General features: G+C 56.4%; 1 protein-coding gene across 5 annotated transcripts in view; it reads left to right on the forward strand.

The window, feature by feature from the left end:
* AACS (acetoacetyl-CoA synthetase) overlaps nt 1-15717 on the forward strand; it is a 52744-nt gene that overhangs the window by 11245 nt on the left and 25782 nt on the right. For all 5 annotated transcript variants that reach the window (XM_078061118.1, XM_078061117.1, XM_036080994.2 and 2 more), the window contains exons 4-8: nt 2785-2898; nt 5849-5946; nt 10644-10758; nt 10896-10977; nt 13649-13796. In XM_078061118.1, coding sequence (XP_077917244.1) covers nt 2785-2898; nt 5849-5946; nt 10644-10758; nt 10896-10977; nt 13649-13796 — 557 coding nt within the window. The remainder of the gene's footprint in view (nt 1-2784; nt 2899-5848; nt 5947-10643; nt 10759-10895; nt 10978-13648; nt 13797-15717) is intronic.

Raw genomic sequence — 15717 nt, forward strand, 5'->3', positions numbered from 1 at the left:
TAAAATGAATGGAGGAGCACATTTGCCTGGGGTTCCTTACGCCCTTGAAGTCTAATAGGAGTTGGCTTACAGGGTTTCAGTAGTGAGCCGGTGTGTGACACGGGCATGCCCGCTACGTGACCCTGGTCACAGCAGCCCCCGGCAGGGAACCGGCTGGAGGTGCTCGGCGGCCGCCGCCTCCGGGAGGCATAGAGCGGCGGGATCTGGGAGAGTGGGCCTCCTTCAAGTGGGATTTCAGCCACGAGAGTCATCCACGCCCTTACACGGTGCATGTCAGTGGTTCTTTGCATCTTCACAGGGTTGTCAACCACCACCTCTGTCTAGTTCCTGCTGTCTCTGCCACCTCAAAGGGAAACCCCTCTGCAGACCCGGCACCCATCGGTGTCTGTCATATCCTTGGGTTTGCCCGTGCTGGACGTTTCCTAGAGATGGAATCCCGTGGGGCGCTTGGTGTCTGGCCTCTTGCTTGGCCTCGTGCTTTCAAGGCCCCTCCACTTTGTGGCAACTGTCAGTGCTTCCTTCCTTTTATGTCCCAGTCATGTTGCGGTGTGTGGATCCAGCATGTTCTCTCTGCCCGCGAGAGGCCCTTCAAGGGCTGTCCTGCCCCAGGCACTGGGGTCCCTTGGTGAGCACCGCTCGTCGCCTTTATGACCTGAGGGGCGGGAATGCTGGGTCTGTCTTTGATCGTTTTTCCTGCTCCCGTCAGATGTCTCTGCACTTTTACCTCAGGCACCGCACCAGGTCCCAGTTTCTTTCTCGGGAAAGTGGGAAAGGTCAGATGTGAATCTTCTGATAAAACGAAACAAACCCAAAAACCGGTAATGCTAGTGGGAAAACAGACCGGTCTTGTGGGCGGCCCTGCGCTCATGCTCTCACTCTCCCCCTCACGTGTATATTGGCTGCACCCAGACCCTCTTTTCCTAAGTCCAGCTGTGTCCTGAGCATGGGTTAGGGAGGGAAGGTGGTCATTCTGGGTGTGTGGTGGCTGTTTCACACTTGTCCCTGCGTACCCTCCCTGCCCAGCCCCGCCGTTCCTTCCCTTTAAGTAGGAGAACCCCTTCTTTTAATGAGCTCCCCTTGTATTTGCAGTGGAAATAAGTGCCCTCAAGCCAGGGATCAAATTTAGTTTACAAATAAGGTACCTTCTTCTTCTTTTTTTAATTTAATTTATTTATTTGATAGAGCGGGACCAAGAGAGAGTGCACAAGCAGGGGGAGTGGCAGGTGGAGGGAGAAGCGGGGACCCGATGTGGGGCTCGATCCCAGGACCCTGGGATCATGACTTGAGCCGAAGGCAGACGCTTAACCGACTGACCCACCCAGGCACCCCACAAATAGGGTACCTTCTTAGCAGGGTCCTAGATCGGCTGGTTATTGGCTTGGGGACTTGAAGGTCACTCACTGTGTTTTGCTTTCTGTGTGTTTTCCTGATTCGTTCCCACTCTCCTAGCTGAGTGCAGGTGCTCGTGGAGTTCTGCTCTGTGCTCGCTCAGGCATTCTTGGCAGACCCCATCCCTCCTCCATATGATCCCCGGTGAGGCCACGAGGTGCCGCCAAAGGAAAGCATTCACTAGTGCCTTCATGCTCCAGCGAGCAGAGCGGAAGCAGTATGCGTTAGCCCATCACTGTGGGAGTTCCAAGAACAGCTGCCTGCATAGCACATTCTGTCTTTGACCAGTGGTTTCAGGTTGCTGGGTATTTTTACAGGATAGGAAATCACGTGGGGAGTGGAAATATGGGAGAAGTAATTATGAGGCTACTCAGTAAGGAGAGAAAAGAACCAGGGGTAGGCATACATAACTTTAAGGAAATGGGAAAAACCAGATTTACACCAAAGAGAAATCAGGATGTTTGGAGAAGTGATGCTTCATGTGATAGAATCGAACAGCAGTTAGTAGTCAGGAATAAAATATTTGCATCAAAGACAACAGTCAGAGGAGTAATGTCTTTCCAGTAGAAAGTACGTTCAATAATTTTCCCACACCCATGCAACATTGAGTCTTGGTCGTATTCATTTTCTTTCTTTCTTTCTTTCTTTTAAGATTTTATTTATTTTAGAGAGAGAGAGAGCATGTAAGCAGGGGGAGGGGGAAAGGGAGAGGGAGAGGCTTAAAATAGTAAACTCTTAGTGTCTCACAGTTTCTGTGGGTTGCACGTTCGGAAATGGCTTAGCTGGGCGGTTCTGGCTTGGGAGCCCCTCATGAAGTTGCAATGAGGATGTTGGGAGGGGCTGCATCATCTGAAGGATTGACCGAGGTGGGCAGTTCCACATCCGAGATGGTACACTCCCATGGAATCCTTAGTTTCTCACCACGTGGCAGCTAGATCCCCCAGAGTGAGCTAGGTGGAAGCTGCTGTGTCTTCTATGACCAAGCATCAGAAGTCACCTGTCTCCAGTGTCATGTTGGTTACCTGGCTCGGGCCCCATCAATGTGTGCAGACCCACCTGAGAACATGAGCACCAAAGACGGGGTTCACTGGGGTCATTGTGGAGGCCAGCTGGCACACCGTCCTGTTCCATTATTGCCGTCTGGTAGGTGGAAATTCGTGTCCCGCTGTTGTCACGTATGTTTCTTTCGATAGCGAGGCTGATCATTCTAATGTCTTGGGCTGATTTCCACATACACCCCCTTCCCTAGGAAGTTGAGTAAACCCATGTCTGGGTGATGTTTCTGGGCACCCGTTTCCAACCTGTGTTTAAACTGTGTGAGTTTTCCTCCTTGTCTGTGACTGAGAACCTTTCTTTTAGGGTTGTCTCTACCGCCTGCCCCTTTTCTCTTCCCAGGGGAAGGCAAAGAGGAAATTGTGAAGGTGACATTTGAAGAGTTGCGGCAACAAGTAGCTTTGTTTGCAGCAGCGATGAGGAAAATGGGCGTGAAACAAGGAGACCGGGTGGTCGGTAAGTGTTTTTGGTTCTTGTTGTGGCTTGTGGGGGAGGAGACTGAGGCAGAGTGACCGGCTTGGAAGGTTGAGGCCACTTTTGGACAAGATGGCAGATTACATGCAGCCTCGAAGGACTTCAGCGATCCGCACTCGGTGGAGGCTAGATGCACAAGGAAGGTCATGGCGCAGGGAGAGGGCAGGGGAGTCCGGGCAGTAGGGACAGCCTGTCAAAGGCCCCGAGGCTCATGGGCGCAGGGCACCTGCAGGGGTGACAGGAGCGTGGTGGGCTGGGTGTGTCTTGCAGGCGGTGGGGTTGGCAGGGACTGTCCTTCCGGAAGGAACCAGGGTTGGAATCCTCAGACCTGAAAGGGAGGCCTGGCTCCTTCTCCCTCCCCGAGTCCCCGCCTTCCTTTGTTCTCTCCTAATCGGGTGGTGAGTCATGATTTCCCACCTAGAGCAATTCAGGTTCTTTTTTACAGTTTTCTTCTCACTTTGACTTTTGGAGAAGGTTTAAAGGCCTGTATGTGGACCTGGTCTCCACCACAAGGCACTGTAGTGAATTGAGATGTGGGTGGGTGTGTCCCCAGGGGCAAGCAGCGGGAGATAAGAAGACTTATCGTCCCTGCCCCTGCAGGCCGGGCGGGGTGCTAGCCCGCCTCCCCCGCCCGCATGGTGGTGGGACCAGGGCCACGGGGCAGGGGTGGCAGTGGGAGAAGCCGCTGCTGGGCCTCTCCCCGGGGAGCTCACAGCAAGTGGGCCTTCAGCGTGTGTTTGCAAAGAGGGTGGCCTTATCGTGTGTAAACCGAGGAAAGGGCTGTACCCGTGTCTTGCTGATGGCAGCTGGGCCCTGCTCGCATGTTAGTTGACTAGCACCAGGTAGTAGGCACGCACCACGTTGCTTCCTGTTTTAGCCCTCGATGGGGCCTTCCTGTGGTTACTCGCTGCAGGGAGGTTCCTGCGAGCCCACGGAAAACCCACCACCACTCTCTCCCCGCATCCTGCTTTTGTTCTTTTCTTGTCCTTAGAGACCGCCTGAAATCTTGGGATTATTTGTGTGCATGCATGCATGCGTCTGTCTGTCTGTCCTCCCATACTAGAGGACCAGGCTTGGTCTTCTGTTCACTGCCGTGTCTCCGTCCCCAGGGAGGCGGGCGCACAGTGGGTGTATGATGAACACGGAGTGAGTGAATGTGGGTGCGGGGCCCGTGGTCACAGCAGGCATTGCGTGGTCGAAGCCTCAGTATCTGGGGTTCTTCTTCCAATTTAATCTACCCTTTCGAGGTCTAGAAAAGGATTTCAGAAGGTCCTTTTTCCAATTTTCACTTAAAAAAAAAAATCTCTCTTTGAAGCAAACGTTTTCTGAGAGAAGGAGAAATGGAGAACCGGGTGTGTCGGGGAACATGGCCAAGAGGCCTCCGGGGACACCCGACTCTGCAGAGTCAGGCTGGTACCCGGTGACCCGCCCCCTTGTGAGTGTCGCAGCGTGGACACTAACTTGACCTGTCCATAGTTCCAGGCCCCGGGGGCTGTGTTTCCCTAAGAGGGCGTGAGGGAGTGACTCCCTGGGAGAGGCTTGAGGGGCTCCTGAGACTGAGTTGGGGCTGCTCGTGGGGGGCTTCTCTTGTCTGTGATGTGCTCATCTCTTGGCCCTCTGTCAGTGTCCACCAAGTCTGGGTGTGCAGCCTCCCGGGAGTGGGCCCCGTCCTGCCCTGGGGACATCACAGTTTACACAGCAAGCTCAGCAGGCCCCCATGGGCCTGCCTGTGGCAGATGCTGGGCGCAGCCCTGCCCTCAGGGATGCTCCTGGCCCAGCAGGGAGATACAGCGAAGCCAAGGGAACGGGAGTCCTGACTGCTGTGGTCACATAGGCCCCTGAGAACAGAGGGGAGGGAAGCAAGGGGGGAGCCGTGCTCAGGGCCCTGGGTGCCGTGACTGCGGGGCTTCTGTGGTCACTGGGGGGTCGTGATGGGGGGGCACTGGGCCATGGACCCCCCCGCTCCCTGATGACTTGTGCCTGCTCCTTTCCTCTGGAACATTAGGATGATCTGTTTAATGGACCACAGTCTCTCTGGCCACAAAGATTCTCTGCCTCTGTTGTCATAAAAGCCCAGCCTCCTGCCAGATGGAGGGTCTACGCTTCTTCTCCTCCCCTTACAGTCTCGTGACTGTCCTGCTTTCCCCTATTGCCTCTCCTTCCTTCCCCATCTATCCACCTGTCTGTCTGTCTTTCCTTCCATCCATCCATCCATCCAGCTGCCAGCCAGCCAGCTCTCTAATATGAAGGCCTTGATATGCAGGGCATGGTAAAAGGCACTTGGTAAAGCAAAGAACAAGACAGGCAAAGTCCCTGCCCTCATGTGAGAACCAGATATAAAATTGCCAGTTATGACTATTAGATGTAGATGATTATTAAGGTTAATTTGGTGAGGGAGAAATAGACGGTGCTTTGTGGGGACCAGCCAGGGAACCCGAGTTTATCGGGTGACCTCGGAGAAGGCGTCTCTGAGAAAGTCTCATTTGCATTAAGAGCTGAGTGATGTTTGCAGAGTCAGGAAGGCCGGTATGCGTGAAAGAGTGGTTAGGCAGAGCAGACAGCCTGTGCAAAGGCCCCGGGGCAGAAGGAGCTTAGAACAACTGGAGAACTGAAAGAAGGTTGTCACTGAGCCCAGAGTGGGAGATGGAGTGGAGGGAGAAGAGGCTGGGCTGGATCCTGCAAGGGCTGTGGGGATCACTCTGGTTAGGTTGGGTCGGAGGGGGTGACATGGATAGGCTGGCGGTAAGTGGGGAGGCCTTGTGAGGGGGAGATGTCCAGGCACTGGGGTGAGATGGGGCTGGCCGTGCTCCTTGGACCGGCCAGAGGCAGCCCTTCTCCCCACTCCTGCCCTGGCTCTCAGAAGTACCTTTTGGAGGTCCACCGCGTCCAACATACCCTGAACCCAAGCCTTTCTCCCGGTACCCAATTACAGGTTATTTACCTAACGGTGTGCACGCCGTGGAGGCCATGCTGGCTGCTGCGAGCATCGGCGCCATCTGGAGCTCCACATCCCCAGACTTCGGTGTGAACGTGAGTTGGGGTCCCCACCGAGTGCCCTGGGGGTGCGGCCACTGCGGCAGAAACCTTCCTGTGTGATTTCCGCAGGGGAGGGCTCTGTCCACCTGACGTCTTGGGTAGGGGCGCGGGTGGCCGTGCCACAGGACTGGCGGGGCTGGAAGGCGACAGTGTCACCGTGGCCTCCCATCTCATGGCCGGTGACATGAGAATGATGGGAGAGAAAGAGCCAGAAGGGGCGGAGTCTTGTTTTTCAATCTAAAAACGAATGAGTCTTCCTTCTTTCTTATATTACTAACGTCCCGTCCGTGTGTGCGGACTGCGTTAGCGTGTGTTCTGTGTGACAGATGGCTCTTGGAGATCTAGCTGGAGGAGCCTGGTCATCTGTCCGTGGATCCGTGACCATGGAAGATTTTCTGCAGACAGTCGTCTGGGTTTGCTCACAGAGGTTCCCCTGAGGCCTCCCTGCCATTTTTGATCTCTTACTTTGGATCTGTGTTCTCTGTGGGGTAGGAGGGCGGGCCTCCTTCTCTCTGTGAACCCCGTAGGGACCCAGGACCTGGGGTGCATCCAGCCGCTGGAGTGACCCAGGCAGAGGCAGGCAGCTCATGCTCAACCCCACCGTGGAGGATGAAGCAGCAGCAGAACAGGACTTACCCGGGGCCCCAGGGACCTTTCCTGGTTGCAGAGCCTTGGGGACGGGGGGCTCTCAGGAGCCACGAGGACAGACCTCAGTTAGAGGAGCTGGAGGGCATCCATGACCATCATCCACTCTTTCTGGCGTCGGACTGCTCCGCTCTCGTCACGGCCTCTGCTCTGGGCACTGGACCACGTAGCTCAGTGGCTGAAGATTGGCCTGGACTTGCCGACGATGCGCCCCTGGGCCAGCTGTTTATCCTCACATGCGAAACAGGGGCCGTGGGGAGAGAGAGGGTCATGAAACGGGCGTAGGAGCCTCAGGCCCAGGATTGGCACGCCTCGGCTGCAGGTTCGGCCACTGGCAGTGTTGGAGCTCAGCACTCTGTGGTCGGCGTGTGTCTTGGCTACAGGGTGGGTTTCTGGGTATGAGCTTGAAGCTCACGTCTGCCTTGGGGCTTGCTGTTCTGGTGAAGGTGGTCCAGGTACGTCGCATTTCCCCCACGCCGTGTGAAGGAGGAACAGACGCGCTTCTCTGGCCCAGGGGCCTGGAGAAGTAAGTGAGCGGCTGAGGCTGGGGTGAGGACCTAGCTCTGCTGAGTTCAGGGAGGGGTGGCTGCCCCAGACCTCACCGCTTGGCGTGGTTTTCCTCCGGGGGCTTACCCGTGCCTATGCCTGCTCGCCCCGTTGAGGACCACCCTAGGCCAGCGAGGACTGACCTGAGACCGGAACTCTCCGTGTGGCCTCTCCAGTGCCCCAGGCCGTCCGCGAGCCTGTGTGAGCTGCTTGGGGCCAGCGGCATCCTCATGGGAGGGTCCCTGAAGGCCGGGGCCGGTCCCTGGGCACTGTTCCTCGGATCCCGCCCTTGAGCCGGGTTGCTCAGAAGCAGGGCTGGGAAGGCAGTGCGGCATGGTGGTTCCTGCCCGGGTTCGGGTCTGGCTTTGCTGCTTCTGGCCGTGTCCTCAGTACACACTGGGGAGCTGGTGAGGACTGCAGAATTATTGCTAGTGTGGGGTCGGGGGCAGCACCGGACGCCCCCACCCAGGTCGGTACGTGTTAGCTGTTATCCAGGAGCTGGGTGTTGTTGAGTGACATCAGGGAATTTGAGCCCGTCGGGAAGATGTCAGGAGAGCCGTGTGTGGCCCAGGGGGGCAGGCGTGGCCTTCTGGGGCTGGAGGGAAGCCCCTGCCTGAAGACCTCCCTGAGAGCAGAGCTCCTGATGGTCCCGGTGGCGCGTCGTGCCTCCGAGTGCGGGGGGGCGTGGGGGGTGCGGGACACAGGCAAGCGTCCAGCCACCTCCCGGCTGTTCTCTCCCGGATCATCATCCTCTCCAGGCCGCTCTGCTGGTGCCGGTGGGCGCTGGATGGCAGCCTGGCTCCGCTCTCTCCGCAGCCTTCAGCACGCCCTGGTCTGGGGAAGGCCAGAGTCTCGGGGGAGAGCGCTCCCTGCGGTCAGAAAACGACAGGCCAGCCGCCTTCCCACTCAGGTGCTTCCCTCCGCCCCGAGTCCGGGAAGCTTTCCGGGAGCTGTCATCTGCATCCTGCCTCCGGTGGGCCAGCTGGGCGTGTGGCGATCCGGGCTGCCGTGCGCCCGCCTTCCACCTCTTCCGCTTGTCCTCATTCTCAGCCTGGAGCCCGACACAGTTGGGCGTGGGGGTGTCGCCAGGCGGGGAGAGTGTTCTGGGTCCCCAACCTTCTAGCCTCCCCCAGACCTCCAGGTCCTGCGTTTTTTTGGCATTTTGGTTTTTTTCTTTGTTTCCTGTTTTCATTTGAGTCCGGTGGCTCCTCCACAGATGTGCGGGGGGTCCAGCCCCTGACATCCACGCATCCGAGCGCCGCGCCTGCACCCTCACGGCGTTTTCAGGTCTCCGTGCGCACAGAACGGGGCAGCTGTCCCCGCCCGGCTGGCTGTCCCCGCCCGGCTGGCTGGTGGCGAAGCGCTGCAGCCGGCCGGACGCACCAGCCCAGGTGTGCTGCGTCTCTGCCCGATAAAGGCAGCTGCGGCGCGGGCGGCTCTCCTGGACCGGCTCGGAGCTTCACCTGTGCTTCCCCAGCCAGGTCGGCGTCCACCTGGGGCCCCCGAGTCCGTCCGCAGCCCGGCCCAGACCTCTGATTCGGAAGCACTGTGGTGTTTGCCGTGTGCGGGCCGTGCCGCCCGAGACCCAGGCCCCTGGCGCGCCGGGTCCTTTCATCCGAAGCTTGTTGCCACCTGGCGTGGGGAGAGCAGGAGAGGCGCTAGGTGTCACCAGGACATCTCTGCTCCCTTCCAGGGCTCCCCCAGGCCCGCTCTGTGCAGCCCCTCCCGGATCCCGAGCCTTGCCCCTGGCGCCCTCTGCCTGCAGACAGCCTCGTTCCCTGGGTTGCTCCGGCCTGAGCTTCCCTCTTCCTCCTCCTGCTTTGTCTGCCCGGGATCCAGCCCTGTTCTCTGCGGCTGCCCTTTGGTTTCCTGGCCCACGGGCGGGTCTTCCCTAGTGGAGGCGGCCCCACGGTTAAGAGCCCCAGGCTGCAGGCCCAGCTGTGTCACTGGCTGGTTGGGAAGGCTGGCGACTGACTGGAGCTGGCGCCGCCTCCTCGAGGACGTCGAGCTGCCCCGGGGGTGTGCAGGCCAAATGTGTGAGTGCCCGTAGCAAGCCGGAGTGGTGCCTGGCACACAGCACTCCGTACGTGGTAAGGGATTTTTAATGGCAAAAAGTTTCTTCCCAGATAAATCAGCAACTCTCAGCCCATCTTAGAATCCTGAGCTTTAAGAATACTATCTATTTTGCTATAAAATAGCAAAGTTTGTGCATCACCACAGTGCCTTTTATCCACCTAATGGTTTTCCTGGTGAGCCTCAGGAATTTTCTGCGTAGCTCTTCCCCTTGCGTGCATGGACGAGTTGCCCAGGTCTTTACACCTCTCCCTTCTGGTTCCCACCTCCCTGCGGTGTTGAAGACTGGGATTTTCTTGGGAAATCATGGCTTCACTGCTTGTGCTCTTGGAGTAACCCGGGTGTTAGTCGTGAACTGCTGGCCTTGGACCGATGCACAAGGGAACGGAAGGGCCGTTCTGGGCGGTGTCTTCCCAGGCACTGTGTTTGTGGATGAAGAGGGCTCTACCCTGGTCTGAACTTGGGGGAGACCTGGCTTTTCCCTGTCACCCCTGGGAGAACACTCAAGCTGTGGGGAGCGTGTCGTGAGGCTACACCTGTCAGTTCCAGAAACAAGGGGTTACCTGCATGGGAGGCATGCCTTCTTGCAGAGAGAGAGGTGTGCTTGGCGGGATGGCGGGTTCCATGTGTGGTATAAACAGACACATGGCTGTGGTGAGCCTGCCTTTTGTATTTATTTATTTATGAAAAAGATTTATTTATTTATTTTAGAGAGAGAGAAAGTGTGTATGGGTGTGAGCCAGAGGAGGTGCAGAGAGAGAGAGAGAGAGAGAGAGAGAGAATCCCAAGTAGACTCCCGGCTGAGCGTGGAGCCTGACATGGGGGTTGATCGATCCCATGACCCATAAGATCATGACCTGAGCTGAAATCACAAGTCGGACGCTCAACCACCTGAGCCACGCAGGCGCCCCGAGTTTGCCTTTTAAATGGAGCTTATTTGTTAGTATACACGTTGATAGGGTTGTCCATTTCACTGGCAAAAAGTACCATTTGGAGGACTCACGTACCTCTTTAATCGAGGATTAGAAGAGAACCAGAATGTGGAAGTGCTTTGCAGTGCGAGTTGCCTTTTTGGAAGGCGAGTCCTATACGCTAGCGGACCCGTGTTCGAGGCTCTTTCTGCAAAGTGGGGGATCTTTCTGGAAGTGCCGCTACTCGACCCACGATTTCCCTGTCTTACAAACTTGTGCTTTGCTATTTCAGTGTATGCGCATATGTTCTTTTGGTATTTCTTTATGTCGAGGCTTTCCTTGAAGTGACGTTCACGTCTCGGGCGCAAGTTGTGGTTCGCTGGGCTTTCTTCGTTGGCCACGGCTGACGGGGACACAGGGATGAGGCCATGCCCCAGTTCGAGCTGCTCCTCTCCCTGCTGAAGGTGTTTGCCTTTTGCGTGACTGATGGCGAGCACCCTTTCCTTCCACTTGCAGGGTGTTCTGGACCGCTTTTCTCAAATCCAGCCGAAGCTCATCTTCTCCGTGGAGGCCGTCCTGTACAATGGCAAAGAGTACAGCCACATGGACAAGCTGCAGCAGGTGGTGAAAGGTGTGTGGCTCTCCCGGGTCTGAGCCAGCAGGGTCACAGCGCCCCGTGTGCCCATCCCTTGGTTGCATTACACTTTGTAAGAAATACAACGACTAAATGTCTTGGCCTGTAAACCTGTGCTCCTCCGCTCCCTTCAGGACTTCCAGACTTGAAAAAGGTGGTGCTGATTCCTTACATTGCCTCGAAAGAGAAGATAGACCTTTCCAAGATTCCAAATAGGTAAGCCAGCCACACGCTGATCGCTGGTTCTGGGCAGAACCCACAGGAAGTCCCAGTGGGTAGTCGACTCTGTGGATCCTTTCACTGGGGGCCGTAGCATCTTAGAGGTGTGGGAGGTTTTGGTTAAAAACCACAGTTTGTAGAGGGGCACCCGAGGCCCCAGAGTGAATCCCTCGAGACCACACAGCAACTTAGTGGTGGAATGGAGAGAGCCCCAGGAGTGCTCTGTCCGTCTCTCTGCCTTTGAAGCATCAGGTCAAGCCCAGCTCCCTGATGAAATGGAAATTACCACGTGCACGTGTGTGCGTGTGCACGTATGTGCGCATGTAAACACACACATGTATATATATATTTCCCTTGTAGAACCTTTTCTTTGTCCTTATTGCTAATAGTATCTTCCTCTGTTTTTCTGACATTTATAAGCTGGTGCATCATACACCTTAAGTACCAAATAGTATTGTGAGCAGTTTGTTTTGGAATAGGAATTACGGAAGTGGGTTATGGTTTGGTCACAGTTGAGTTTGTCTCCAAAATCTTGGAGTTATACTCTTTTCTCCTTCCTTGAAGCCATTGTGGGGGAGGGTTCCAAGGTCAGGTGTGTTTACTCCCTTTCGCTCTGTGGGAAGGACAGGAAGGAGATTGCAGGGGTCCTTTTATTGGGGTGGACAACTGACACGTGGCTTGGTGTTTTGTGCAGGTTGCTTTCTAGGGGTGCTGAGGGGTTTCAGTTGTGTGGGAGGGATGAGATACACTTGCTGGGAGGGTGAGCCATGGCCACTGGGCCAGGTAGACACAGCCAGGCTCCTTGGGGCATGTGCTCGGATTCCAGAGGCCACAGGGTGCTGCCAGCGCAGGAGCTCTTCCCTGGGGGCTGTGGTCTCAAGCCAGACTGTGCGGGTTCAGATGTCAGCCCTGTGACCCCGTGTGAGGGATTCACCTGTGTGTGCTTGGGGTTCCCTGTCTATAAAATGGGGATGATCACAGCGCTTTCTTCCAGGTGGGCTATGAGCATTCTGTAAGTGAAAGTGCACTTAGCGTAGCCCCCAGCAGTCCCGTCTGCCATGATGAGTGGGGGACAGCCGCAGGCTGCGGTGGGCTCTGTCCCACAGAGCATCTGGGTCAGGATATGCAGGCCTGGCGCTTGGGTCGTCCCTGAGACTGTGGGAGCCCTGCCAACTTTGATGAATGACAGCCAGATGACGAGCCCTGGTCCCAGTTCCCACTGCGCACACAGCTCCCCTGCCTTTCTGTCGGGGGCTGTAACGCACGGAGGCCGGGAGGAAGACCAGACGGGCTCGCTTGGCCCCACAGTGGCCCGGCTTTTATCCTTCTGAATGTGCTCATCAGCAATTTATATGAACCGAGAGCATCCTGTGGAATCACGTTAGCCACTTCATTTAGCTTGATACAATGCAAAAAGCTGCCGCCATCCCAGTCTGGGAATTAGACCTCCTCTGCGCTTCGTCTTTGATTGCTGGATGCCATAGATAAACTAAGAACAAGAACGCGCCCAGGCTTGGAGACCTGGGGTGGGGGGTGGGGGTGCACCCTTTGGGATTTTCATTTTTAGAAGAGCAACAAAAGTAATTGCTATTTACTGTGATTTATAGACCGTTTGGAAGAAAAGGTTTTTCTCTGTGTGAAGTATCTGATTAGATTGGGCAGTTTGTGTAAATGGGAATCGAAGGGGAGGTGGAGGTGGAATGGGGCTTCCATTGGCTGGAAAGTTCCACAGTGAATGACTTTCCTGACCCTCTGGAGCAGAAGGCTTTGTTTGTTTACTGCTCAGAGTTGAATTATTCTGGATGCATGCCCTTTTTAAACCTCTGCGCCTCCCCCATGAGACATCCTCGTCCTTAAGGATGCTTTCCCATGCAAGATAGCGCAGTTCTTCCCTTTTGTGTGTATGCACTTGTGTTTCAGAGTAATTATCCTCTCCCAAGATGGCCTTGTGGCTTCAGCTGCCTTATTTCTGCTCAGAAAACAAATCTGTTCGTGTTCTTCCTTTGCTGGTTTTTGGCCACATGCATTGACGCTTTATGTCAGCTTTGGGGGCAGATTTCTTAGGTGGTAGTCAGTGGCGGGACTTAATTTTGTTTCTGGACAGAAATTTGTACCTAGCTGTTGTCTTCCTCGTGGTAGCATGTGATGCATTTGCCTACAAGTGTCTCTGTCATAGAAGCTAGTCTTCAGATCTCGGCCCCACCTTCTCGCTCCGACCTTCCTTGGAGAAGAAGCTCAGGAATCTGGTACCTCCCTTCCCTCCCTGCTCCTCACAGGGGGCAGCACTGTGTTCACAACCTCCTCCCCCTGAGTTGCGTACAAATGGGATGTGTTAGTTGTAAGTGATCCTTCTGCACGGTGCTTGTTAAAGCATTCCAGAGATTCTCAGAAGAGACAGCCCTTGGCCCTGTCAGCATGCTAATAAAGCAACTCAGAATCTTCACTCATTCAGTTCTTTTCCCTTCAATTAGCGTGAATTTGAATTCATAAATATTTGACTTTTCCCCTCCCTCACGGAAAGCTTCCAAACAAGGTTAGTGTTCCCTGGAAATCCTACAAGGTAGCAGTAGAAGGCAGCGAGAGGCCACGTCTAGCCCAGGAAGCCTCGGCAGATGCAGCCCAGCCTTCTGGAATGTTCACTGTCTGTTTCTGTGTGTTTTGCCCCCAGCGTGTTTCTGGATGACTTTCTTGCAACCAGGAAAGGCGAGCAGGCCCCCCAGCTGGAGTTCGAGCAGCTGTCCTTCAGCCATCCCCTCTTCATCATGTTTTCGTCAGGCACGACCGGGGCGCCCAAGTGCATGGTGCATTCCGCTGGGGTACGTCTCTTCAGCCTCTGTCTGCTCCCCTGGGGACTCCCAGCTGGTGAAAACTGCCATCTGAGTCTGCACCCCAAACCCCCGCCCCAGCCAGACTGCACCCCCTCCCCAGAGACTCCGTCATGTAGCCCCTCTTCCGCGGGGGGGTGGGTAGCGTGGAGGTCTGAGACTGAGCGCGGGCACTCGGAGCTGCTGTTCCAAGAGCTGCGTCACCACTGCGATGGGTGCAGGGGCCCCGAAGTGCCTCCCAGGCAGGGAGGGCATGCCCTGGGTGAGCCCCCGGCTCCCACAGTGCGGCAGGACCCTGTAGGTGCTTGTGAAGGCGGTGGGTGGGCCCCGCCGGCATTGCACAAAGAAGAGAGGAGAGCCGGGAGAACAGCAACCGTGAGCACATGGAGGGTTCGGAGAGGTGCTGGTGTCGTGACGCCGTCCTGTTAGAAGGGCGTGCGCGGAGGTGCACGCGTGCTCCGTGGCGTGCTCGGACGGAGCTGCCTGGGGGCTGTGGCCGAACCCCGGGAAAGCTCACCAGGCTGCAGTCGTGGGCTCGCGCTGCTGTCGCCGAGCGCCACGGGCTGGTGGCTTCACCGAGAGCCGTGTGCTCTCACGGTTCCCGGGCTGGGATGGGGGTCGGGGGTTCCGCTGGGGCCTCTCTCCTTGGCTTGCAGACGGCTGCCTTCTCCCTGCACCCTCACGCAGTCTTCCCTCGGCGCGCGTCCCTGGGCTCTCGCGTTTTGCCCAAATTCCCTCTTCTTGTGAGGACATCAGTCAGATTGGATTAGGACCCGCCCTCGTGGGCTCTCTGACCTCATCACCTCTTTAAACGTAGCCACATTCTGGGTGCCTGGGTGGCTCAGTTCGTTAAGCGACTGCCTTCAGCTCAGGTCATGATCCTGGAGTCCCAGGATCGAGTCCCGCATCGGGCTCCCTGCTCGGCAGGGAGTCTGCTTCTCCCTCTGACCCTCCCCCCTCTCATGCTTTCTCTCTCTCAAATAAATAAATAAAATCTTTAAAAAAAAAAAAAAAAAAAACTAAACGTAGCCACATTCTGAGGCCCTGGGCCTCGGCCTCAGCATACGACTTCGGGGACCCCCAGTTCAGCCCACGCACTCCTCGTTTCCCTGTATCTCATCACAAGACCCGCTTTACTGAAGCACCTGAAACAATGCTTCGCTACTAAGCGTGAGATTTTATCCGTGTCGATTAGTGACGCTAACCTTTTATGCTTGAAGCACCTGCGAGCCTGTGGGAAGCTGCGGGGACAGCCCGGTGGGCTCCGGCAGCCTTGGTGCTCTCAGCATCCATTCCCGAGCTCTCCGAGAAGCCTCTTCTGCGTGGCCTCCGTCCCCGTGTGGACACACGCACACACACACACAGACACACACGCACAGACAGATACACAGACAGACACACACGCACACAGACACACACACACGCACACACACAGATACACACACGCACAGACAGATACACAGACAGACACACAGACACACACAGACACACAGACACACACACACACACACACACATTCTTTTGCTTCTTGCTGACCCCCCTGAGAGTGGGTTGCAGGGTACGGCCCTTCATCCCGAATACTTCAGCGCGCGTCTCCCGGGAACAAGCACGCTCCCTCACAAACCCCTCGTACAGTCGTCGAGTTTGGGAAGATGGGCGTCCACGTGATACCGTGACATGACATGTGGCCCCCGTCCGGGTGCTTCCGCTCCCCCCACGACCTCCCACGCAGCAGCCTGCTTCCCCCCCCACCCCCCCCGGGGGTCCGTGCTCCAGAGCAGCTCCTCGGCCTGCCCGCCCTGGGACGACAGTGGCATTTTGGGAGTGTGGCTGCCGGTCTTGCAGAACGGCTCCCTGACGCGTTGGATGTGTCCTGCTGCTTAGATCCGGGTGACGCCTTCTGGAAGCGATG

The sequence above is a fragment of the Halichoerus grypus genome, chromosome 13 (genome assembly GCF_964656455.1).
Source record: "Halichoerus grypus chromosome 13, mHalGry1.hap1.1, whole genome shotgun sequence".
Taxonomy (NCBI): Eukaryota; Metazoa; Chordata; class Mammalia; order Carnivora; family Phocidae; genus Halichoerus; species Halichoerus grypus.